A 25619-nucleotide genomic window follows, 5' to 3' on the forward strand; every position below is an offset into this window, starting at 1 on the left:
CAAACAGGGGCTTCAGTATCACAGACTTCACAACAGATTATTACATTGCACCTTGACCCTTCCCACAGTGAGATAAATGACCCAAATAGGGCATGCATGGTTTCTGCAATACAGCTCAACAAAATTTCAAATATTCTTCACAATACTAAAAAAACACAGACAGAACAATGTTAATGATGCTAAGCTCGCTAATCAACTAAAATACTGAAACATCATTATCAAACAGAAATGGTGGCTAAATATTTCTAAGAAAATGAATAGCAACAGTTGTTGAAATACGACATTTTAATATATGATTTGTATTTGCTTTTCTGCCCTCAGCAAGAAGGTGGTTGCCCGGAACAGAGAAGGTGGTCTTAAACAGAAACTGCAGTTAAACACTGAATTGGGCATCTGGACTGTAAGTGCACTAGCAAATGAGTAGACAAATTAAATAGTATGAAGTTGGTAAGAATTAATTATTTCCCAGTAACCAAGCAAAGAGAAGCTTCTCAATGGTCTTAAGTGAAATAGCACGGACCAGAGGGTAAACCTTTTTGGGACAGACCACAAACAAAATGTGCATAAGCTATTTATGAACCATCACTTCCAAGTGCTGTTTGCTGTGAAGTACTTTCCAGTTCCTAAAGATCTGGCACGTGTGGATGCAGCATCTGAATATGGTTTCATAACTGAACACATGTAACATTATGTTATTTTCTGTGGAGCTACTCTTCTTGCATCCAAGACATTCTCTGCACCCAGGCTGTATCAATTCATCTACTCTACATCATTTGCTTCACTGTCTTCAGAGCTGAAATATTCCTAGTAGATCTTGATCTGTGCCATGATAATGAATTCATCTGTAGAACTGCTTCAGGTTTAAGTCTGCCACGTAATAAACACTGGGGTGCTACAATAATTAAGTTCTCAATATGCAACCTTATGATTACAAAATAATAGACGCTGCTTTGATTAAAGCGTATGTGTAATGGCTAGTCTTACGTTTAAGTATACAGAGATTTTTCATCTTATTTTCAAGTATTAAAAACACTCATACAATTCATGTCCCCAGGAAGCCTCCTTCTGGAAGCGGCCATAGACCTACTAAGACACTGACACAATGCAAGTATCTTTCCAAAATCCTGACAAAAATTACCTCTGCATCTTCTCCAAAGAAGCGGTATTTGTATCCACATTCCACACACAACACAGCATCTTTGTACTGTTTCTTCATTTCTATGAATTGAAGTTCCAACGGAGTGTAAATGCTTTTGGTTCTCTTATTAAGATTTGTATCTGAAGTATTTTCATAGCTTTTAAGGGATGCAGAAAACTGACTAAGATCACAGCGTGACTCCTCCTGTAAATAAAAGATGGAAAGGAATAGTTAAGAATCATCAAATAAATTCATCACCTCTCAGACCCTGACTCAGACTCACAACACAGCTAAAGATTGCTCTTGCAGTAAATAGTCTCCGGAACTGCAAGAAGAGTATTAAAGAAGTTATACATAGAACAGTTTATTCGGTATTAAAAGGTCACCAAAGAAAAAGATTTTCCATCACTTCATCAACTTGTCTTACAACAGTTCTTAGACACTTCAGGTGGAAACAAATCCCTCTCGTATCATGAGCACACATCAAGAGACATCCAGGCTGCAAAAACCTGGCAGTCTACACTAGCCACATTTTAAGAAAAGAATTACCATTCCAATTTACTGATGAGTAATTGCAGTGCAGACAGATTAATGATCCAAAAATCCACAGTAAATCAAAAAATAAACCAACTCAGTACAAGTCTGTTTGCTGTCTCAAGCACCAAAACCATGTTTCTTCTCCAGTCAGCACCATGCAAGTACAGTAAACATCCCAAAATTATTTATTCTTAAACAGAAAATCTGTACTACAATTTCTAACCCCTTAACAGTTAAGGCTTTGAGCCCACTTGCTCTACTGTTCATCACTTACATAAGTGAATAACATTATGTAGCCTATGTCAGCCAAACAACTTCACCTTTCCAAATTTGTTTAGTTCTGTATGGCAAGCACGGTGATGGATTCAGCCTTTTATTAAGTGCAGCGAACACCACCAATAAGGTGAGCTTCACTTCCGTCAACGTTCCTTCTAAATTACATCACAACTTCATATATTAATAAAATTGGTTAAAAAATAAATAAAATACAAAGACTACCTCTCCACTTAAGTTTTTTAAGCACATGAGAGCACAAAACACAATTGATGAGACTGTGCAGTGAGTGTTTGTATCTGAAAATAAACCTGGTAAGTTCCATTTTCTAAAAAGTACCCCAGGTAGATTTCAAGGAAGAAAGTAAAACAGGTGTTTAGGAGCAACAGTAACTGGGAAAAAAGATCATGAAAATCACACACTCTGGGTCATGGGAACATGAAAGGACACAGTCACAAAACAATGGAAAAGAAAGAGCAATTAGCTCTGATGTTAGCTGTGAATTGCAAAATTCCTGGAACTGCACACAGTCAGGAGATCACCCATTTGACAAGCAGACAACACAGCCCAGTGTTAAAAGACAGGTGCTATGCCTACAACTCAGATAGCGTTAGAAGTCTCGATTGTAATCCTTGGCCTTTTAATGCAAGCCCTATTTTGACCCTCAGTCTTCAGCTGTCTTCGATCCAAGGTCTGTGCCAGCACAGCAGTGTGACCTTGTCTCGTCTTATAGAGAAAATTGTTGTGAGAAAGCATGTGAAATAAAGCCATGAAAGAAGGTATGAAAAATTAAAACACATGGAAGTTGAGCTGTTGCGATGGTATTAAGTTAGCAGCTCAAGGAATTTGGATGAAAAATGCTAACAGGAAAAGGTGATAACTCAAAGGAAAAAGCAGGACAGAGACGTCCAAGATGAGCCAATCCAAGGAAGTAAAGACAGCCCTTCCCCATCTGACTGCCTGGCCAGCACAGACTCGGCGTGTGTCATATAAAGAAACACAACAGCACTGCTTTGCCAGACAGGTCATGAGCCCTCGCTGTCTAGTGAGCACATGAAGTAATAAATGACTGCTCTTTTCTTTTGCATACACCTTGCTTGCAGAGTCTCTCTGGAAGTGGTTGAAGCTGCCTCGTCATCTGGGAAGGGAGAGGTAAACTGCAATCATCATTTCATGTACAACTACCAATCGACTGGAACCACATGCTGTTTGACTACCAGCATCCAAGGATATGAATACGCAGTGGCAAGACCACTATGAAAAGCACACAGGTGTCACTGCATTGGAAGCCAACTCTGGCGTGGGAAGGCAGCAGTACTGCACCAGCTGATACATGGAAGATTAACAAACACGTCTGTTCAAAGACAGAAACCTGATTCTGCAGAAACATCCATCCACCTGATGCCCACAGCTTGGTGGAAGGAGGGTTACACCTGCCCTTCCCGGCCAAACGCACACCTCTACTGCAGTTACTGTAGCACACACATTTTTAACTGTGTATCTGTGCCAGGCATATATTGTCTCCAATGCTACTAATGTCACAAAGATGAAAAGTATTTTACATGCTTTTTCCATATACGATATGTGTAAAACATATTTTTATAGTTCCTGCATCCAGAATTGGTTCTCAACACAGCTGTGAGAGATGCCAAGGTATATTCTTCACATTAAACTAACAGAGGCAGCGTCTGGTGTCAGTGTAACTGGATGGACAACGGGTCAGAAATTGAGAACTGCCAGACAGACAAGGGTTTGAAAAGGAGAGGAGAAGGAAGCACTTGTCTGTATTCACCATCAGACCACAGCTGCATAATCCCTCATCACAACATAAATTTATTGCAACAAGCTATTAATTTCACTCTCCTTCTTTTGGTCTGGTGTTCAAACAACCCAGGCACCACAGTTTCAAGATTACAACCTTGAGACAGGAAAGGTCAATCAGCTGTATATCCTTCTGCACTGCCACCAGATGTAAAGCTCAGTTAAGGAACAGTTTACTCCCAATGCAGCAACAATGTAGTAGGCGTAGAAGAGCCTTTTAAGGCCTGAATACTTCAAGCTGAGCAAGGTGATCCCAAAAAACAAGTAGCCAACATATCAAATACACAAAGGCTCCCCTGAACGTGTTCACTCAACTCACCCACAATTAAAGGAGAAGCAAGATAACTCTTTCACTCTTACTGACTTGTATTTTAGGTATCACTACAGTAAGTTTTCACGGGACCTACCTGAATCTTCTGCACGTGAAAAGAAACACTGACACATTTAGTAGTTGGAGCAACTAGCAACTGAATTAAGCTACATCTCAGCAAAACCTCTGAATTATATTTTTGCAAAGACATCTCGCAGGAATTTTACAGCCCCTGTCGGAACTGGTAGAACTGAAAGAAAGCCAAGCAAAGGACCACACTGACCATTTGTTACTACAATATTATAGGTTAACACGTAACTAGAGACATGCTGCCAGTGTTTATACTCTCTAGTCACTGCTTATTAACACAATGCAATGTTTAATGATACCTCTGAAGAACTGGGAGAGCCATTCTGCTCACTGGAGTTCCAGGCAAACATCCACACACAAACACTGGTCTACTGCGGTGCTAAACTATTTACTGACAGAAAACAAAATACTTAAAATGTAAAAGGAATCTTGTGCCAAAGCTTTCTTTTTTAAACCACAAAAAAAACAAACAAACAAAAAAAAAACTTTCGTCATCTGCACAGCACTGGACCAAAGCTCTACATACCTTCTGAGCAACCTTTGGGCTAGTGTCCCCACTCTGAAGAGGGTTTTTCAATTCTGAACTTCTCCCAATAATACTGGGACACTTTTCCAAATAGAGAGATTTTTTCTCCTGAAAACCATCCTCCCGGACTCTGTTGCATTGCTGGTCTGAATCACTGCTGAATTCTCTCAGTCTGTCTAGAGTTTGCAAACATATCCTGGGCTTTTCACACTTCTGAGGTTCTTCTTCAGTAAAAATACATAACAAAAAAATAGATTAGCAAATTATTTTCTAAAATATCTATTAGAATGACATCAATACGTAGGGAACTCCAACTTTTTGCTTAGTGTCTCTCTTCCCTCTCCTCTCCCATGGCTTCCATTCTGCCAACCTGACAATTGCGCATGCGATTAACTTGGTTAAGTTTTCTGGAGAGTCAATGTTCCTCACTTGCATGCTTCTTCATTTACGGAAAAAGAAGCAAAATTATTTTCTGAACTGATAACTGCAGAGCCACAAAATTAGCCAAGAATACTAGGAGATGAGTTATATTTTTCAGCATAGCTTTTATGCAGACAATGTTGTTACATGATGGTGCCCTTAATGGTAATTCAAACCATCACACCTGTAAAACTGAATATAATACCTACTTAAAAAATATGTAGAGGACAACTCTTTCACAAGAATTGTACGTGTAATAAAGTTTACATTAGCTGACCTGTTTTTCTGCTAGCATAATTTGTTAAAATCTTGGTTCAAAGCCAGATGCAACACAGGCATTTTTGATGTACTCAAGCAGCTGACATTTCACAGCTCAGAGCACTGCACTGGAACTATTTACTCTGAGGTGGCCTTTAGGTACCTCAGTCACAGGCCAGGCTCCACGCAGCTGTCAGGTGCCAGTCAACCTGCAGGCCGTGTCTAGAAGATGGGCTGCTAAACCAACTCAGAGAAGGAAGCTGTAGCCTTTCTGCCAGGACTTCACCAACTACACAACTTGTCAAAGCTGAATCAGTTGAAGGGGGTTTGCAGAATAATTTCAGAGCAAGGCTCAAACACCTAGCTTGTGAACCACAAACGTGTTTTGAAAGTACACCTAGTATGCTTACAATGGCTCTCCAATATTTCTTGCAATCAACAGATGCTTCTTATATCTGCAGAGGATTATTTTAAGTTTGACAGTGAAAAAATGTTTATTGGACATGAATTCGTGAAGGTTTATTTACAGCCAACTCACTTTTACCCTGGGCCTTCAGTGTGTTAAAGATGTCATCCATGGTGCTCTGCCGCGCCTTGCTCTTCTTCTCACCTGGTTCATTGTTTTCAGACGACGTCCTCCTTTTTACGCCAACTTCAGCAGCCTGAAAAGAGAAATAAAAGAAAGGAATTCAGGTAGGATTTTGATTTTTCCTTTACCAATCCTCTATGAGGGGCAAGAACACACCTGAGAACTCCACGGTAATATCATGCAAAATAGGAATTAACTAACGATATACAAAACCCTTAAGTATTTTAAGGATCTACGCTGCTGTTTATAAAACAGGACCGTTTTATAACGGCTTTTTAACCGTTTTTATAACCGTTTTCCAGCTGCGCCGCCCCCAGCCCCCAGCCCCCCGCCGCCCCGCACCGGCTCCGCGCCGCTCGCCGCCGGCCCGAAGAAGCGGCTGAGCACCGGCTGGCGGCCACCACCGCCTCCCCGGCCGCCTCCACGGTCCTGCCGCCGCCCCCGGGGCATGGCCACGGCACCGGGGACGGGGACGGGGACTGGGACACCGCCTCGGCCTGGGCCCGGGTCCCGGCCGCGCCGCCCCCCGCCGGATGCGGCGCCCTCAGAGCGCCCGCCCCGGGCCCGCCCCCGTGAGTGGCGGTGCCTGTGGGTGTCGGTGTCGGTGTCGGTGTGAGGGCATGGTGCGCTCGCTCAACTCCATCGTGGCCGTGTGCCAGAACATGGGCATCGGCAAGGACGGCACGCTGCCCTGGCCGCCGCTGAGGTACGGGGGGGAGCGCCGCTGCGGGGTGATGAAGTTGGGGGGGGGCGGGACTACAAGTCCCAGCGTGCCCCGCGGCGCGCCACCGGCCCGTGTGGGTTGCGGGGCCGCGCGGTGCGCCATGGGAGTTGTAGTTCAGGTGGGAGGCGGGAAAAATGCACGGCGTGTTGCTGGTTTCCCCGTGGGTCCGGGCTGTGTGAGGGGCTGTGAGGGGTCTTGGGAGGGTCCCCATGGGGTCCCGGCCCAGAGCGGTCCCCCACAGGCAGGGCTGGGGCTAAAGGTCCCGCTCCGGGCATGGCGCCGAGCCCGGCCCGCTCCCTGCTCCTCGGCTCCCTCACGCCCCCCCGGGCGCTGCCCCGCAGCAGAAACGCAATTTAATCCTAAATCCTTGTAACCCTCTGCTCGTTCTCTCGCCAGGAACGAGTACAAGTACTTCCAGCGGATGACCACCACGTCCCACGTGAAAGGTAACGTGTTCCGAGGTGCTGCGGGCACCCTGTTGTTAGGTTCCTGTGGTGTCGGTCACAGAGAACAGGTAATTTCGCTTCAGCCACCTCAAAAGTTAAGCCTCTGCAAGCAGCCTGCCCTTCCACACCCTCCCACGCCTCACCAACATCCGTGTTTCACAATAAAAGCAGGCAGGGAATTACCTAGCACACTTTCTCGTTCATATGTCTTATGCTTCAACAGAACCAATTTGTGTTTTGATATAACGAAGACAAAAGAAAATTATATTTTTTTACACAAAAGTACTTTACCCCTTCATAAAAATGCCATCTGCAGGTTGTTTCAGCTAAGCGGGGAAACTGGAGATGAATCCAAGTCCAATAAATACAATCAAAGTCCTGCTACCCCAACAGGGTAGAAACAAGGGTCTGCCTACAGCCCTAACCCTGAACAAGTACCAAATGGCAAAGTTATTATGTGCTGAATATTAGCAGGCTTTTTTATTTTTATTTATTATCTTTTTTCAGGCTGTGATAGCTTATCTGGCTTGTTTGCTGTATAGTTCAGCCTTGGCCGTTCATTACACCACTCTGACCCTTGTGACATTAATTTTGCTTGTTTGTCTGGGTGCTGAAGCCATCCCAGCATGCCAGAAAACCCGAAGTGTACTGTCAATATGCAGCACCAATACTGCAGCAATATACTGTATGTCTGCACAGAGTAATATGTATCTGTGCTGGTAATGTGTAGCAATAATGTTTGGGCCCAATGAGACCTTTGCAGCAAGGTAATATCACAGACGATTTGGTGAAAGAAAGCCAGTTACTGAAAGGTCAAAAAGGTTGTGGAAATCAGCACCAGCCAGTGGGTACAGGAATGCAGGGGCTGGAAACAGCCAGCTTGTTCTGACTGTCTGCTTTTCTGCTGGAAGAGAGTGAAGCCTTGCTGCGTTATCCCTGCTCCCCTCTCACATGTCTTTAGTGTTGGTTTGAATTTTGTTTGAGCCATTTCAATTCTATAACCCAGCAGGGTACGTACTGGTTGGGCATCTGCAGGAGCTGCCAGTGCAAGCATACACAGTAGGAGCGGGAAGGAGGAATTGGGAGAGGAAGATTGGGACCTCTCTGAGCCATGTGAGCTCTCTGCAGCTGGTGGGATCGGGGCCATGGCAGACAACAGGCTTACCTTCTGTTTTTTTGCTGCTTCTGTTAGTCAATAGGGTCACTCTCCTGTGTTTGTTCTTTTTCTTTCTTTTTCCCACACTGCTATAAAAAATACCATATAGCACAATGTACTTGTTCACAAAACTTCTGGGAAGCCTAACATGTGCCCATGTTTAAGTGACATATTTCCACGAACATAAGTCTTTTTATTTATCTACAGTTTCCACCTTACCTGGCACAAATAACCCATTACCAAAAACAAACAAACAAAAAAAAGATATTTTAAATACAATTAAAAAAATGCTTCATCCTGCTTGCAAGTCTTTTGATAAGCTATGATCTTAAACGTCAGGCAGTTAGGTTTCTTTGTAAACAGACCTTGTGACAGATGATGCTTCCATAAATCTTTACAGCAAGGCTACCACCTTTAGCACAAAAAAGTGACCAGTCACTGATTTTTCAAAAGGGGAAGTAAACCATGGGGAAGTATCACCTGATCTTGCTTTTAGTCTGCTTGTGTGCCTGCACTGATGACTACTGTAAATTAGATATTGATCTAGGTAAATATTTGTTCTGACCCCTTGGGTGTCCCTCTGAGAATCTCTGTGAGGAAAAACATGCTTTTCAGAACTTTTGTGTTTCCTGCTAGTGGCCTCTGCTAAAAAAAAAAAAAAAAAAAAAAAAAAAGAAAAAAACTAAATTTGACAGTGCTCTACATCTCTTTGGATATTTGCTCATGCAGCTTATCTGCAGGACAAGGGTGTTTAGGCATGGCACATGGACAGCCGGAACATCATTTCTCTGGTGTGCCAAGGAGCAGAGAATGTAGCTGTGTGAAAATGCTCTTTTCTTTTCAACAGAATCCCTCCTGCTTTGTAGCACAATAATAAGCTTCTTCCTGCCTTTCGTGAGTCTCAACCTCCACGTTTATGTCTCTGACAACACCACTTGCTAATAATGAAGGGAAGTTCTGATAACCCTCTGCTCAAGAGGATGTGTGTGAGAGATAATTGGGCTATGCATCTTTGTGTTTGGTCAGAAATAATACCGAAGGGTGAGTTTTAGGGTGTGATCGAGTATCTGTTGGACACCTGCTTTAAATTTAATTTGGCTGGTTCTTCTCCCAAAAGTTGTCCTTTAACCTGGCTGCTTTTTTTCTTAAATACCTCTCAAACCTGGTAACTATTTCTGATCAAATAATTGGAATGCTGGAACATGCAAACACCAAGTCAAATACTGAATGCCACTTTTGCATTTAAAAAGAGACCAAAAATGTTTATTCATTCTTTGAGAACTCTGACGTTGTGAGTTGGTCCCACACATGGAGATGAATGTGGTGTCATAACTAGCAGAGCCCATGTTTATGTAATGGACAGTGACATGCCTTTTGTGTTTTTCTTTGTTGTTGTTGTGTTTTATTGGTTTTGTGTTTTTTTATTTCAATTTTGCAAGTTTACAGTGTGAATGAGATTACGTTGGTGTCAACTGTCTGCCAACGCTTTGAGGCCACAAACCTGTTCTTTTGTGCCTGTGACTCATTTCAGAATTGGGGCATGAGCATGTACTTTTGTTAACTGCTGAAATTGATTTCAGAAGGGGGAGGGAAAGTCCAGCAGATGTCACTAAGCAACTAAACAAATTTAGTACAGAGCAAAAACACCATTTAAATAAATGCTTTCTCTCTTACTCAGGTAAACAGAATGCACTGATAATGGGTAAAAAGACCTGGTTCTCCATTCCTGAGAAGCATCGTCCTTTAAAAGACAGAGTTAATATAGTGCTCAGCAGGGAGCTCAAGTATGTATGATGAACAATAAGCCTGTAAAACATAACAAAGCTGTGCTTAAAGATACGTATAGCAGTACCTCATAAAGTAATTCTCAATGTAACGTGTTCTATATCTGGTTAGGAAGCACCTCTGCTGTTGACTCTGAGTGATATCACTACCTTTAATTTCTTTAATATTTTTATTTTATTTCTTAATCGTTTCACAAAACAATTATTACTACTTTACATAATGAATAGTAGTCCTAGCTCTACATACAAACAATCTGACACTTTCCAGTATTTCTTTGGACTCATATATTTAGTTATATTTCTCTAGTACCTAGTTAGATTGGTGAATTCAATCATCTCTTTTAAGTTTATTATTATTAACATTTAATGTATATGAACCTGTCCTTTCTCACAGCTGTCTTTCTGAATACAACACCCACAATCGAAATATTCTTAAATAAAAGCGTCCACTTGTAATGGTTTATTGCTCTGGAAGATGTTAGTGAGTTTGGGGCTGAAAGGAGAGGTTGGGGGGGGAGGAGATAAGGACTTTTTGACTTGTTTTGCTGAATGGAATATTAATTCCTAACTAGAATATTAATTCTAGAATTCCAGTAAAAATCTATGTTTTAATATATGGATATCTACATCCCTCAGTTATGCTTTTTTTAAAACTTGATAAAAAATTTCAGGTCTATAATTTATAGTGCCTCTTAAGTCACAGTTAGGGTTAAATTTTGATTTGTTAAGCAATCTTGCAGTGAGCTGAGAATTCTATCAGCTTAGCAGTAACAGACATTTCAAAATAAAGAACTACTGAGAAACATTTAGTCACTTGTAAATTCAGCGAAATACACTGTATGCCGTGATTGTTTTGATTATTGTGACAAATAGTCCCTTAATAAAACTTTGGTTTTCCTAGGGAAACCCCAGAAGGAGCACATTATCTTTCCAAAAGTCTGGATGATGCCTTAGCTCTTCTGGATTCTCCGGAATTAAAGAGTAAAGTAGACATGGTTTGGATCATTGGAGGCACTTCGGTTTATAAGGTACAGTTATAGTACTCTTAAACTATCAATTTCCTGTGATGGGAGAAAGTTATTTCCACTTTACAAAGTACAGGGGTAAGTCTTTTTTTTTTAACTCTAGGTGACCTAGCAAACTGCAGTGACTCCAGCAGAGCAAGTCTTAAAAAGTAAGATTCAACTCAGAAGTTTAAAATACCTGTCCAAGTAGCAAATGTTGCTCTTGGAATGTCATACAGGCATTGTGCTTTTGAGAGCTTTTCGTAACTATTTAAATTGCTAGGTTTTTACGCCAAGACCCATGCTGTTTTGTTTATTTTACTGTCATAGTAGACTGGCTCTGCAGAGGATGTAAGAACAAAGAAAACCAGTACAGTGCTTTAAGCTAAAGTGTTACATTATATACAGGTGTACAAATAAGAAAAGAGTATTTAAATAGACCTGGCATGTAAAAACGTTAGAAATAAGAGAAGATCAGTTAAGATAAAACGTGAAACTGACTCTTTTCCCTTCCAGCAACCAGCTGTCTCTACTGTTCCCACTCCCCAGGTTTCTCTTAGTGTCTGTTTATGTTTGTACTGGGTCTGGCTGGAAACCACCACAATGTTCCAAGAAGACAATGTGTGCCACTGTATTCTTTTCTCAAAGCCCTGTATAAACAGCCCTGTTTTCCTACAAAAGCAAAGTTCCTTCTCTCCTTAATTAAGGTATTAGATGGTGCAACAAAGTCTAAAGTAAAACCTACCTTCTTCTTGTCCTGTATTTCCTCAGCTGTCTTTCTCTGTTTCCCAAAACTTTTCCTCTCATTTTTTTCTTACACACACACAAAATTTAGCATTCTTTCCATGCCTACATCCATGTCCCTGAAGCCATCCTTTGAGCCCCTACACAGTGTATGGTCTGCCATTTAATTCTCAGGTGATTTCTTTTGTTTGTTTCTCATATAAATTGCACTTACCATCAAAGACTACCACAGAAAAGATAACGTACATCAACCCTAGTTCCTTTCACATCAGTCAGGAGAAGCATTCTTTATTCTGAATTTAAAAAAAAAAAAAAGAAAAAAAAAAAAAAAAAGGTCTCAAGTAGGAGTCGTAAAGCAACCTTTTTATGTTTACAATAAAGGAAAATCATCTCCTGTCCTCTGGTCATTTCAGGTATGCAGGAAATGTACTCCACTTCTTGTCTGGCACTTGGACTTCAGGTGTGTGATGAAAGTGCCATTGTGCTCCTGGTAGCAAGTTAGGCTGTTAATATTTTTTTGTATGTAGGGTGAGAAAATACATGTTGGAGTATTTCTTGCCTTTCTTCCAGTTTGTGCCTTTTGTGAGTCTCTTCTCTGCATCTTAGGGAATATACATTTTGGAAAAAAAAAAAAATGGAAAAAGAATTCATAATTACAGTTATACAAAAAAATATCATGCATATGCAAATAGCCTGTAAAAGACTGTTGCTGCTCTACCTATTCATTTATCTGTGTCTTATAGTCAGTTTTATATGTGGTGAAGCCCACCATGCCTTTGATATCTAAATGCACTCAGTCTATAATCAAGTATTATATAGCAATAAATTGTCCTTCACTCTCAAGCATTAAAATGCCTGCTTCCTGGTAATAAGTGGAAAGTTTATTTCTGGAGATAGATTCTCTTCATATTGGGCGTAATTGCCCATCATGAGCAAGAGACCGGATTTGGCTTCTGTATGTAATTCTGCCTGATGCATAATGTGAGCAGAAGCATTTACTCCTTCTGTACATTAGCCACTTATTCATCTAGTGCTGTAAAAAACGATAATTTTTGCTTGTTCATAGAGAAAATTCTGTGTTGTCGGCTTTTAATTTAACTGTTTTTCTAGTGTCTGGATGATAGAAAACAATGCCATTTTTGATACCATTACTAACCATTAGTTTTATTATAAATAGGCAGTTCTGATCAGGACTACTTTTACAACATATTGCTGTGATGATCAGCATAAGGAGTGTGGTTTAAAATTTCTGCTGTTTTCCCTCCTTCAAGTGTCTACTCAGGATGTTTCAAAAGAATTTGTAGTTCATTAGGGAGAAATCTGAAGTTTTATGCAGATTCCTGCATCCAGACTCTCTTTGTGATCTTATTTGAGAGGTTTTGATGGAAACCATGCACTTCTACTGAAACAGCAGGTAATATTTAAGTGCCTGTATTGAAGATGCACAATGGATTGCTGGAATATTTCCATTCTATCATGTAGAGAAGCGTGGGAAGTAAAAACACCAATTGGTAACTGAAGTGAATCATTTTATTCAGTAATCGTAGGTACTTGTTTTTAAAGCATTATTTTGATCTTACTACTTCGAATGTCTCAAAGATTTAAGACTGCTTGTGTTCAGTAAGTAGAAGTCCGTGATGGAGAAAGTGACTGTAACTACTTCAGCTAGAAAGTGCAACAGGAGTGGTTTGAAGCAGGTAGTGCTGAGGGCATATGGCATTTCTGCTTGTAGCAGTTTGGGGCTTTTAGCCCAAAGTTCAGATCTTTCAAAATAGGTAGATCTTTATGAGGGTAAACCTTGATGACAAGAGCACTCCGCTCTAGAAAGCCCCATACTTGAATTTCCACGTCTCTCCTGCAAATGATCATCCCAACCACCATCTGGTCCTTTTTCCAGTCCTTACCTGGGTTGCTTCTGCTCCTGCTCATTCAGAAGTAACACTGTGGTGCCTGCTGAATAAATCCTCTTTTGCATTTGAATACAGCTCTGCAACAGAGCAGCAAAGAGGTGTTTTGCATCAGGAGGAGCCAGTCCATGATGACCCCATTGAGAAAGGCACTCAGACTCTAACCTGACATTTAAAACACCGTTTTATCAGAGCTAACACTTTAAAGAAGGACGGAATAGTGTAGGTAATGTTAAATCCCTTCAGATGCTGGGGACCCCAAGCTGTGCAGCCTCAAATCCACGTAGATGGATCACAAACTCCTCAATGTACAGTGGTCTTCCTGCCAGGATCACTACAGGAGAGAATGGTGAGCTCAGTGTACCCTTGTTGCACAAGCCTGGCTTATCTGCAGCTACAGAGCTGTGCAGGGGTGGACCAAGTTCCCAGCTGCCTGGGTGTGGAAGGGACGCAGGTTTCCAGCCTGTCTCTCTGACCTGCTGGTGCCTGCTGTGCTGCTTTGCCCAGCACAGGCACGCAGAAGTGCTCGATGCTCTCCAGTTTGGCCTCCTGACCTCAGCAATAGAGGTGCAAGGAGTGGGACAGAGGCCAGGCACCGCTGCTGCTTCTGCAGCTGCTTCCTCAGGACTACAGAGGGAAAACAACCTGCTTGTTTCTGAACATTTACAGGGATGCAGCGCAGCTGCCTGTGGCTTGTGGCCCTCTTGCCCACCCTCCCTGTGTTCTCAAGGACACGGGTTTCTCCAGGCTCAAAGGGGTACTGACATGAGCTTGTTTCTGCCTCAAGTCCCGTGAAGAACAGAAGGTGAGCTCTGAGCGTGGTGGCCATCCCATGTTCTCATGCAAGTTACACTCCTGCTCTGTTCAGCTGCTTACTGTGGGAAACTGTCTCTTCTGGAACTTGTTGTCCTCTGCATTTTGGTGGCGGCAGGGACAGATGAGTAGTGTTGGCATTAGGAAGTGAAAATAGAAGGGATTAAAAACAGCTTCCACAGTCCACTGAAGAGACTGGTTCAAAAGCCTCCTCCTGCTTCAAAGCGTCCTCAGGGATTAGCTTTTGATGTGGCTGTTTGTTGTGCCAGGCCTTGCTAAGGACAGCCTTCATCTTCTTAAGTGCGTCTTAACACTGATCACCTCATAAGATTTGTAACCTCCTGGTACAGCCATAAAGTGTAATGCTGCCTCCGAGGAAGCTTTTGGATTTCTCACAGCACGGGTTTAGAAGTTTAATTACCTCGGATCTCAGCTTGATGCCAAGCTGGGTCTTCCGAGTTCCAGAAGGTGTTGATGCTGCTATTGATTGCATGGACGAGAAGGAGCAGCGCAGCAGCCCGGTGAGGGCTAGCAGGTCATAGCAATTACAAAGTCATTTTATGGCATGAGAGGCACTCCATGGTTTTGCGTGAGCACTTGATGTTTTGAGAGCCTGCTGCTGGCTCAATGAGTGCTTGTGTGCCGGACAACTTGTGGTGGTGATTCACTCATTGTCCCTTGAGTTCCTATTAGCAGTTGGAGCATAGCAGATAAGTTCCTTAAGCAGACTTCTTGACTTGGTTTCAGCCCCAAGAAATGTAGTTCATACACACCAAGATTGCTCCTTGGTGCAACAAAAGGGCAGACAATTGGAAGATCCATTTCAAAACCACATTTCTGTTCCGAGCTGAGACATCAGTGTGAATGCAGTCTGTGTGGAAGCACTGTCTCTTCAATTGTCTCTTAATTGAGAGGTTCAGGACTTGGCTTTGACTCTGAAAAATAGTGCTGCTTGGAGGTCCTAAGGATGTCTGCTCATTATAAATTAGATCAGTCTTTTTTAATCGGATTAAACTGGGTATTTTGAATTGATTTAGAACAACATTGAGATTTTACTAGGAATAGGAACTATAAGTCCAGCATATCCTCAAATATTAAACAGTGGTTTTTTTTTAAAAAAAAAAAAAAAAGAAAGAAAAACAAAAACAGAAAACACATCTACTTGTGTGGATGGAATGGTCTTACGATACAATGTTTTTGGAGTGTTTAATGTAAAACCTATTTTGTAAAAATAGCCAAACACAACCTCCAAAGAATGAACCCAGCAGTGGAAAAAGCTAGCAACAAAACTTAAAAAAAATAAAAAATGTATGACTCAGGTCCTCATAACCAAGGCCTCTTCAGTGACACTAAAACAGGCTATATGTCAAACAGGTTTTCACCTTGATAAAACATTTTTTTCTACAGCATGTCAAACATTTAAAATTGTCTCTTCTAATTTATATGTTCCTACTCAGCTTGTTGCTTTCTCAGTGCCTCGGAAGCAAACAATGACACTCAAGGTCATATTGCTGAAGTACAGAATTGTATTCATGTATTAAATTTGGAGAACTTGTAATTTCATAACAGAACAAAAAGTTCTCCTTTCATAAGTTTTGTTATTTTTGCTGTTGAGTTAATACCTAGGCTGGGCGTAGCAGAAAATAGATGCCGCTGATAAATCGTGTTTGGGGAAATTATTCAACAAAGAGGCTTGAGCTGGAAAATTAAATTTCCAGTAATCTCTGAGGGAAAATGTTATCTAATATTCATGCTCAGGTGTCTTCCTATGTATTAGTATTTGACATATTGGGTTTGGTAATCTACCCTCTTTCATTCTTCAAAATTATTGAATTATGAAGTTGCTATTCATATTTAGTGCAGCAAGCCTCTTGCAGATGATTAATTACCCTCTTAAACAGAGTTTCTTGACTAAGCATATACGCTTCACTGGGTTCTGCGTGCCCTGAGTGGGTTGTGGATGCCACATTTGCTAAGCTTCAAATCTTTGTTGTACCATAAAGATCACTTCTTAGTAATTTGAGTCACTAGTTTTGCTGTGATTTTTTTCAAGCCTGCCCAAACTTTGCTAACTAATACATGTATACTAAGATACTCATTTTAAGGATTAAATTTTAGTATGTCTGAATTTCCTACAGACCATAAAAGAAATCTCTTCCCTGCACATAAAACAAAGTGATTTTAAGCTGCCTACATCCTGAAGTAGAGACTAACAGGTGTGTTACCATCGTTTTTTTCGAAGAGTTGCGTTCAGTCATTCTTGAGATGTGACCAAGGACTGAGAACCACTTAGGAAGGAGCTACACGGGTAGCCCATTTTTCTGCGGTAAGGTGCTGTGCCCTTCTTGCATGTTGCAGTGCAGTGTGCTGTTGTTTCCTACAAGAACATGCTGCAAAGAGCAGGCTCACCTGAGCTGTGTGAACCCATTGATGTGGAGGGCGTCACGCTAAAGGCCTGAAGCATTTTCTGCTCTGCGAGGAATCAGTGCAGAAAGCACAGTATTGCATTGGCTGCTTTGTTATTTCTGTTTCAGACTAATCAGTATGGCTTAATCCTATTAAAATTCTCAACAGCTAGTAACATTACCTCGTGCAAAGTAAATCTAAGCCACAAATAAAGGGCAACATCCCAACATCAGGTCTTTGCATGGAAACTAAATTCTGGATATACACTGAATTGTGTCATGGAGGGGTTCAGGCTGGATGATAGGCAGAGTTCTCCTGGCCTATGGAGAGAGCCACTTAGGCAGCAATTGGCCATGACAATGTCGGTACATTTGAAGGAAGGAGAGTGGTTGTACCGTCTGTATTTTCTTTCCCTGTCCCACCAAACTCATGGTAATCTTACTTTAATATGCAGACGCATATAGTCCTGGGCAGTTGTCTTTCCAGAGAAGATTGCTGTCTTCCCAGCATGTAAGCAAGTGTAACTTTGTCCCTGTAGTGCCACTAAATACTTCCTTACAGAATAATTTTCCCACGTGTATTTCTACAAACAAAACAGCAGCAATGGAAAGACAATTTAACTCTGTTCCTTTGACCTTCGGGTGTCTTTTGAGAACAGATTACAGCCATCATAAAGCAATTCCCTAATGTCTCTTCCATATAAATGTGACAAGGTTAAAGCATTACAGCTGATGGGACTACCCTTCTATAGAAATCTGTTTTCTAAAAATATATCCATAACTAATGTAGTTATGCCTCTAGTCAATGCTTCTTTCTCTTACCTTGTTGCAAATAAAATCAGAAGAAACACAGCCACAATGTTAGCAATGGACTAGTAGATTAATTAATAATTTCTTGTAAAAGTTGAAGAACTTTCTTCAGTTTAGCATCTTTATGCTTTCACAGACTTAAGAGAGACACATCCAGCCTTTCCAATACACTCTTGAAACTAAAGTTTTTAATGCTGGAAGGAAAGGTGTAATGTTCCTATCGTTCTTTGGTTGTTGTTCTGAACTAACACCGAATTTGACATTCCTCTGGGGAGAAAAATTTAAAAATGGTTAATATATGAGACAGAATTGCAGTCCATGGGGAGGAAGCGTTTTTGAAGGTGCTTCGTGGTGAATAACCTTGTCATGGTTATCACAGCTACCCTTCCAGCAGAGAAGGTTTAAGTTTTACCTAGGTGGGACCTAGAATTGCAGGAGCTCTTTAGCTGTGAGATTTTTTTTTCATGCATGATGTGTATATTACTGCTCTTGTGGCTTCAGAAATGCAGCTTGCAATATGCATATGAAGAGTCGGAAAACAGAATGCAGGTGGACAGAACGTTTCCTTTGAAATTTTCTCTTTTGTGTTGTTCTCGCATTTTGCTTGGATTGGCAATGTTGTCTAGAAGCAGAAAGACACTTGAAAAACAAGTGCTTCACATAGTTACTTTCCCTATTTTATCTACTTTATGTAATCAGTCGACGATGGGAAGGCAGAAGCGATGTGCATGTGTCCTTCTAAAACCAGCAAATCTTTGAATGACTGGATTTAATTCGTCCCTTCTACAGCAGTTGGTCGCTATGCCCTCCAGTGTGCAAGCGGTTTGGTGATAAAATCTATAAAAGATTAATTTTCTATATAGTACTTTCGAAAACTGCTCGTAATGTGCGGCTATTTGTTGTGGAGCTTTAGGGTTGTTTTAACCTGTGTTCTGCAAGGACAACTAATTCAAGGTAGTGGTTCTTTAAGTGCAGACAGAGACTAATCTTGTATGGCTGCCTGTCCAATAAAGCTGGAAATTATGGGGAAAATAATTCCTGGGTCATCTACTTCTTGATGTATGATTCAGAGTCAGGTCTATTGACGGTTGCCTAGAAAAGAGCAAAATGACAAGGGTATGCTAAAATCTTTTCACAGGGATATAAAGGCTTATGTGAGTAATAAAGGACTCTGGCCCACGTATGGGGGTGACTTGCCTGCGACAAGAGGACCAGTCCCAACACCAGCTCTCCTGTCCTCCCTTTCTTTTGGGAAGTCATCTCTGAGGAATGGCTGTGGTGTTTCTGAAGGAACAGATCAGCAGCTATGGCTTTGATAGACTGTGCTCTAAAATGAGACAAAATCAACTTTGCTTTCCTTACTTCGTTAAACTGTAATACCTTAAGCGGTTCTGTAGCTGCTACAGTGGCGGGCGAGCCTGTGAGGAGAGCAAACACTCTCCCAAGAGAACTCCCCAGAGAAGCTAGTACAGGTACAACAAACGCACTCCTAGGACAATTTAGTGGATTGTGGTGGGAAAGCAAAATCAATGCAAGCCATACCAAGAACGTCTTTGAGATCCAGTGTGGCAAAGTGGTGTTTTCTGTTGATTCAGGGGCAGACAGTTGCACAGCTGTTTGATCCACTCCACCTACGTTACCCTTCGTCTGCAACAGAGGCCACTCTCTGGTCCCCATTGGGCTAAGTTCAGCTGCCCGTCCAGCAGCGGTGGCCAGGCACTCCTCGCTTTCTTCCCTGACCTGTCTTGCTGGTAGAGAGTTCTTGCTGAAGCACTGGAAAAATTCCCATTAAGCTGAGAAGGAAATGGATTTATCCACCTGCTGCAAAAGAAAAGTGTCTCGTTTCACAAGGTGTTGTTTTTAATTTTGTGAAGCAAGTTACCCTTCGATCATTCCACATGATGCTTCTCCTTCTATAGCCTGCCCATAGACAAAAAGTAAATTGTATTTGTTTGCAAACTAGTTGTACATCAGTTCAGTGCCGATGGGTATTGGTATGCTGTGACTTACCCCTTTTGTTTTAAGGTATTCTGTAGTAATAGAGCTGCTTTCCTAGAAATGAGCTTCTTGGCAACACTACTGATTAATTTTATTGGATAAAATTTGCAATTACTTGGTTCCTGCACTTGTCAAAGTTGTACCTAATGGCATGCTGCATGGTGAATCACTTCTAACAAAGCATTACTGATTGCCATGAAGGGAAACAGGGAAACAGCTGTAAGCATTTCAACAAATTTGTTGTTCTCAGACACCAGGATAGCTTTTTGAACTCAAGAGTTTGTGTGCATTTGTTAGGGAGGAGCTCACTTTACAGTTGTCTTTACAATCTTTTTCATTCGAGGAACCTGAAAATTCTCTTTGGTGCTGTTACAAGACTTTCAAAACGTAATACTGCTTTGCCATAATCCAGAGATCAAACCTGGATGTTAAATTGATATATAACTTGATCACTGGGATTTCAGACTTATGCAGACTAGAAGTAGCCTATGAATCCTTAGCAACATTAATAAAATGTTGTAAAAACTCACCATCATGTGCAGGCCTCTTCTCACCAATGGAAATTTACTGTCTTTCGAGGACATATAATACACACATTATTTGTTGAGACAAGGCCATACTGCTTCTTTCTTCTCACAGGACTCCTCATAACTTTTTCTTAATTAATTAAATTAATTAATTTAACTATTTTTTTCAGAGCCCAGAGCTCTGAGACCAGGTCTTGCTGCCGCTTAGCAAGTGGAACTGGAACACGATGATGAGGAGGAGATCTAGAGTTCAGTTTTCAGTGCTTTGGTTAAACCTTGTATATAAACAGTAGATTAGTTTCAGTTCTAGATAACATAATTTTAGTGTGCAAAATATAAGTAGAAACTATCCCTAAGCCTCATCTTTTTGTTTGTTTTGCATGCTGCTGTGGTGATGTCTGGAGCAGACAATAAGAATTCAAATAATTGTTAAAGAAAATAGCATTTCAAATGAGAATGTATATTTGATATCGTCTTACTTCAAATAGTGCTTTAACACAAGATTATTAAAAATGTCATTAAACAAGAATAATACTTCATGAATAGTTGAGCTGTTTTACGTGGAGCAATGGAATTTTAATTATTTTTTTCTTTGCTTTTAAAGGCAGCAATGGAGAAGCCAATTAATCATCGATTGTTTGTGACAAGAATTTTGCATGAATTTGAAAGTGACACGTTTTTTCCAGAAATTGACTACAATGTCTACAAACTTCTCACAGAGTAGGTATCAGAAGGGAGACTTAATAATTACTTATTCTGAATGTGTAAGGATCCTACTGAGGCCATGTTCTGTTTTAAGTTAGGGGTGCTTTTCATTGTATTTTTCTTTGTTGTATTTTAGTTGTATTAAAAGTTGTATTGTATATAGATCTTGGAATTTATACCACACGCAGAACAGACAGAATTTTTGAATTTTTTTGATTCTTCAGCCTCCCATAACCTTTACAGTAAAGGATTGCATTTCTCAGTTTGAAGATGCTTGAAAAGCAGCTTACTTGTTGTCTCTCACTGTAGAATTACTCAAATATTTACTAAGCTTTGTATCTCTCAGTGTACTGTTAGTGGTATTTTAGCCTCTGAATTTCTTCAGTGAACCATCTAAGACAAAGAACAGGGTAGGTTGGACCTTTATAGATTTCTAAGGTTTTTCCTTTCTCTTGTGAAAATTTACTTTTTACTAACAAACTTAGTAAGAACAAGTATTAAACAGCTAAGTTTCTGCCATTCACTACAGCTTCTTTTATGTTGTCTTTGTCACATTCTAGTCATGCTTTTATGTTCTTTCAAACAAGATCACATCCAACAGGCAGTGGGGAGGTACCAAAAGTACAAATAGATGCCTCCAAAAGCAACACAAGGACAGGAACCCTTCTTCATCTTGCTGCTCCCATTTTGGTTTCCAGCTAATGACAGACCAGCAGCAGACAGAACGAATGGCAAGCCAGGCTCTCTGCTCACAGCCCAGGGCACAGGAGTGGATTTGCACTGAGTTGGCAGAGAATAGGTGGGGGCAGCACAGAAGGATGCAGGAGAGGCAAAGAGAGTGGGAAGCATGAGTCACCTTTCTCAACTTTAACATATTCTGAAGTGCTCTGTGATGTGTAATATCCTAGTCTAGTGTAATGTAATTATCTCTGACCCAAAGTTCTTTCCTCTTTCTCTTGGTTGTTTCCTAGGTATATATTAGTTTTGGTCGATGAACTGAAATCAGAATTTGGTCTTAAAACATTAATTATGAAGTAGCAGATAATTCGCCTACTGAAATGGAAGCCTAACAGAGACTGACCCAGCAAATACAATTTAAAATTTCTTTCTCCCTCAATGTCAACATTACTCATACGAAACCCTTACTCTGTCACAGGGAACGGAAGAGATTTTAAGAGTATCTATTAATAAAAATTGTTTTAGTAACTTTGGAATAGAGGGGAACACTTTGTAGCAGGTAACAATCACCGGCTTTAAGAAGCTCTCATAGACCTGTAGAAAGCCTTTACCATAGCATTTCCTCTAGACCATCTAGACAAAAGCAAACAAAAAAATACAAAAGTGTCTATGTCACCTCTGCCTTTACCAACATTTTAAGTAATGTGGGAGGCTCCAATCAAAATTTTGTTTGTTTTTTATTTGTCTTGTTTGTTTTGCATGTCTACTTTCTCAATTTAAAAAGATGTACATACAAGTTGCTGATAGTAGCATGAATCACATGTGACATGTTTACCAAACATAGGTTGTAGCTAATATACACGTATGTGTGGTAAGGATTAATTTTCATCTACTTTTGACCAGACAACTCTCTATTCCAATTAATTGGATAAATTAGTGGTGACTTGCAATGATATTATTATCTACTTTTTGTCATTTGCTTTTTCTCTTTCCCTTTCTCTAGATACCCAGGTGTTCCTGCTGAAGTACAGGAAGAGAATGGCATCCAGTACAAATTTGAAGTGTATGAAAAAACTGTCTTGGCACAATAAATGAGTCTTTCTGTACTTCTACATAAGGGCAGGCATTTTAAATTATAAAATCTAATTGAGTGGAAATATATATTGCATCACTGTGAGAAAATCCTACTTGACAGTACAATAGTTCAACGGTGAAAGATTCCAGAAAACACACAAATATACGTCCTGCAGGGGAAATACGAGGGTGGTCAGCAGCAGCTGCAGCTCCAACCCTGACATTGAGAGCCTACAAGCACAGATCCCTACCACCCTTTCATTGCAGATCAGTCTGTGAGCAGGAAAAAAGAAAAGAAAAAAAGAGTAACCCTAAAAACTGTGATGACTTCTTCCCCAAAGCATTTTAAAAGCATTGTGTTATGAAGCATTCTTATGGGATGTACAAGTAACATTGACCTTAATGTTGCAGTAAGTCCCAGTTCTAACATCAGTGAGAATTGCACTGGACATTGACAAGTTTTACAGCTTGACTGTACAGCACAGCATAACAGTGGCCCGCTTTCTAAGAGAAGATTAAAAGTTGATTTGGTGAGCTTTTGAAAAGCAAAAACCAAGTTTCATGTATAAGAGAAAAACACTTAGAATATCAGCTATAGATACCCCTTGAATTCTTTATAATAAATTGATACAAAGCAATAAACTGATGCAAAGAATAATTTTTGCAGTATCTGTACCAAATTGTCTTAGTTTACTCTGTTTCTTCCAAAACGTTAAAATTGTAAGTACTTTTCTATGTTGATCTTCTTGTTCTGGATGTGCTGACTTTACATCAATCAATAAAGAATTAAACATCAACGTTATATGGTTGCGTTATATAGGAGTAATACTGTTTTTTAATTTGCTAACATACAGCAAAAGGGAAGGAAAAACACTGTTACCAAGGAGATTGTGTGGTTTTTTCGGTATTTTTTTATATTTTGTAATGTAAGTCACAGTGACCCTGACAAGAGAAAATAACCTCCCAAAAGCATTTATTATGTGCCGGTTAATATCAAAAAACAGGTCAATGTTAAAAGCTCTGCACAGCTTATCTGCAAAGTACTGTATTTACAGCAACTGACATTTATTTAAAGTGGAAGCAAACACTTTAGGCAATGTTAGATTGCACAGTGATATTCTCGTGAACATAGATTAGAAAGTTTCTGCCTAAGTGTATATTGGATGAGATAGTGTCAAAAGTTTGCAGAACCACTCTGGTTTCGTTGAACTTTTGCTTGGATGCAAGCAATTCTGCAAGGAACATAACGTAGTTTCTCTGTGTCTTTGGAGTAGCTAATTTGTCTAATTTGTCCCCGAATTAGCTACCCTCACTTGTCAAATTCTACAAGAGATGAGATTGGTGTGTGTTTTGAGGAAATGAGAATTTTTGGAACAATACTGCAGTTTCTACTTACAACTGTTCGTAGCATGTTCATGAGAGGTCTGTTGGTACGCCACCCTGCCAACAACATGCAAGTTTTGTTTTCATTTGTTCTGTCACGACGCTGCATTTAGACGGCACCTTTTGCATTAGATCTTTTTGATACGCCTTACAAGCTTCAATTACGAATTGTGAATATGTGTGCAGTGAAATTAGGTCCAAAAGAAACACATTCATCCTAAAGACAGGCAGACCAACCACCACAGGGTTAAATGCTTACTGTTTGAAGAAGATGGATAGACAGAAGGGTGTAGGCCTCCATACGTGTCGGAAGCACATGGGACAGTTTGCTGGCAGGTGTATCATTTCCAGAGGATGATCACTCTGCAGATTTTATTTTTCCTGTGCCCCTTTTATAGATACTTTAGATTGTTAATGCAAAAACAAACAAGAAACACAGGGCCAGAGCTACTAGCTGGCATTGGTGTGGCGCCTTGTTCAAAAGCAGTGCTTCACTGGCTGGCAGGTGGGTTGAAAAAGCACGACACAGGCCGATTGTTTGCTGCTCACCTAAACCGGGCATTGTTCCTGTCACCTCCCCATATATGAGTATTCTATATTACTGCTGGGGAAAAAATAAAAAAAAATAAAAAAGATCTTTTGTTCCAAACACAGCTTTCCCATGTTTTGTTTACTCCCATGCCTCAGTGATGTGTGATGCTGTGAAAAGCCACGGGTTCCCATTGTGCCTAGTGCATGGGGAAACGTCATGTTTTCCTCCATTTCCATGCAGCTAAGTGCAATGAACAGCGTCATGAGTGACAATGAAATTACCAATCACCAGGAAAGGTATAGTACAGATATAATTTAATCCACCTCATTCATGCTTTCCCAGGAACAAAGTGTTCTAAACAGATTAAAAAAATAATTTTTAAGGATAATAGTAGTTTTAACAAGATAGCCAAAACCAGAGAGTCTGCATAAGAGGTGAAAAACAAACCATTAGTGTTTCTGTTACTTGTCTTTTATTCATTATCTCTCTTATCTGAAAGTGGATGGCAATTTCCATTTGGTAGTAGAAAGCTAATGTTTTAAGTAGCTCACTAGTATTGTTACAGCCCGGGTGTATTCAAGGACAGAACTGGGAACATTCCAACAACAAATCTCTGTCATGGAGAACAATCTATGGAGAAAAAAAAAAAAAAATGGTACGTACTAAGTAATATGAGTTTCCTAATTTAGACAGCAGAATATTATTAGTATATACACAGAACACAAGGAGAAATTGCGAAAGGAAAAATGGCAATTATTAGCTTATGCATGTTATCTAAGGAACGCATCAAGAGTATTTGACATGAGCTCCTAATTGGGACCAGATAACCATGCTGTCTTCATCAGACTGCAGCAAATTTGTTGAAGGCTTAAACCTAAAACCAAAATAATTCTGAAGGGCTTAAAAGCAGTGCTAATGGAAAAGGAAGATATGAGCTGATTTGGAGCTGATATCAGCTGATTTGGAG

At 40.4% G+C, this 25619-nt stretch overlaps 2 protein-coding genes across 3 annotated transcripts in view; one reads left to right on the forward strand and one right to left on the reverse strand.

The window, feature by feature from the left end:
- MSH3 (mutS homolog 3) overlaps positions 1–6480 on the reverse strand; it is a 111516-nt gene extending 105036 nt beyond the window's left edge. The window contains exons 1-4 of the mRNA XM_084305216.1: positions 6305–6480; positions 5912–6035; positions 4696–4919; positions 1139–1342 (exon numbers count right to left, since the gene is read on the reverse strand). Of these exons, the coding sequence (XP_084161342.1) occupies positions 1139–1342; positions 4696–4919; positions 5912–6035; positions 6305–6412 (660 nt within the window). The 5' untranslated portion in view covers positions 6413–6480. The remainder of the gene's footprint in view (positions 1–1138; positions 1343–4695; positions 4920–5911; positions 6036–6304) is intronic.
- Positions 6481–6549: 69 nt separating this feature from the next.
- On the forward strand, positions 6550–23211 carry DHFR (dihydrofolate reductase). Of its 2 annotated transcripts, none has more exons than XM_084305747.1 (6): positions 6550–6668; positions 7083–7132; positions 9967–10072; positions 10974–11100; positions 20885–21000; positions 22667–23211. In XM_084305747.1, the coding sequence occupies exons 1-6, from the start codon at positions 6583–6585 to the stop codon at positions 22752–22754; spliced, it is 573 nt and encodes a 190-aa protein (XP_084161873.1). In that variant the 5' UTR covers positions 6550–6582; the 3' UTR covers positions 22755–23211. The 2 variants fall into 2 exon arrangements, with proteins under 2 accessions (XP_084161873.1, XP_084161874.1); XM_084305748.1 differs by lacking the exon at positions 22667–23211 and adding an exon at positions 16783–16866 and having other exon boundaries at positions 20885–20953.
- The last annotated feature ends 2408 nt before the right edge of the window (positions 23212–25619 follow it).

Source organism: Netta rufina, assembly GCF_964035555.1.
Source record: "Netta rufina genome assembly, chromosome: Z".
In the NCBI taxonomy this organism is placed as follows: Eukaryota; Metazoa; Chordata; class Aves; order Anseriformes; family Anatidae; genus Netta; species Netta rufina.

What these genes read in the sequence shown, in the direction of transcription:
- DHFR (XM_084305747.1), top strand. Translation starts at nt 6,583, where the DNA reads ATGGTGCGCTCGCTCAACTCCATCGTGGCCGTGTGCCAGAACATGGGC. An exon ending in GAGGCACTTCGGTTTATAAG is followed by an intron (nt 11,101 to 20,884) that starts GTACAGTTATAG and finishes TTGCTTTTAAAG; the next exon opens with GCAGCAATGGAGAAGCCAAT. An exon ending in GTCTACAAACTTCTCACAGA is followed by an intron (nt 21,001 to 22,666) that starts GTAGGTATCAGA and finishes CCCTTTCTCTAG; the next exon opens with ATACCCAGGTGTTCCTGCTG.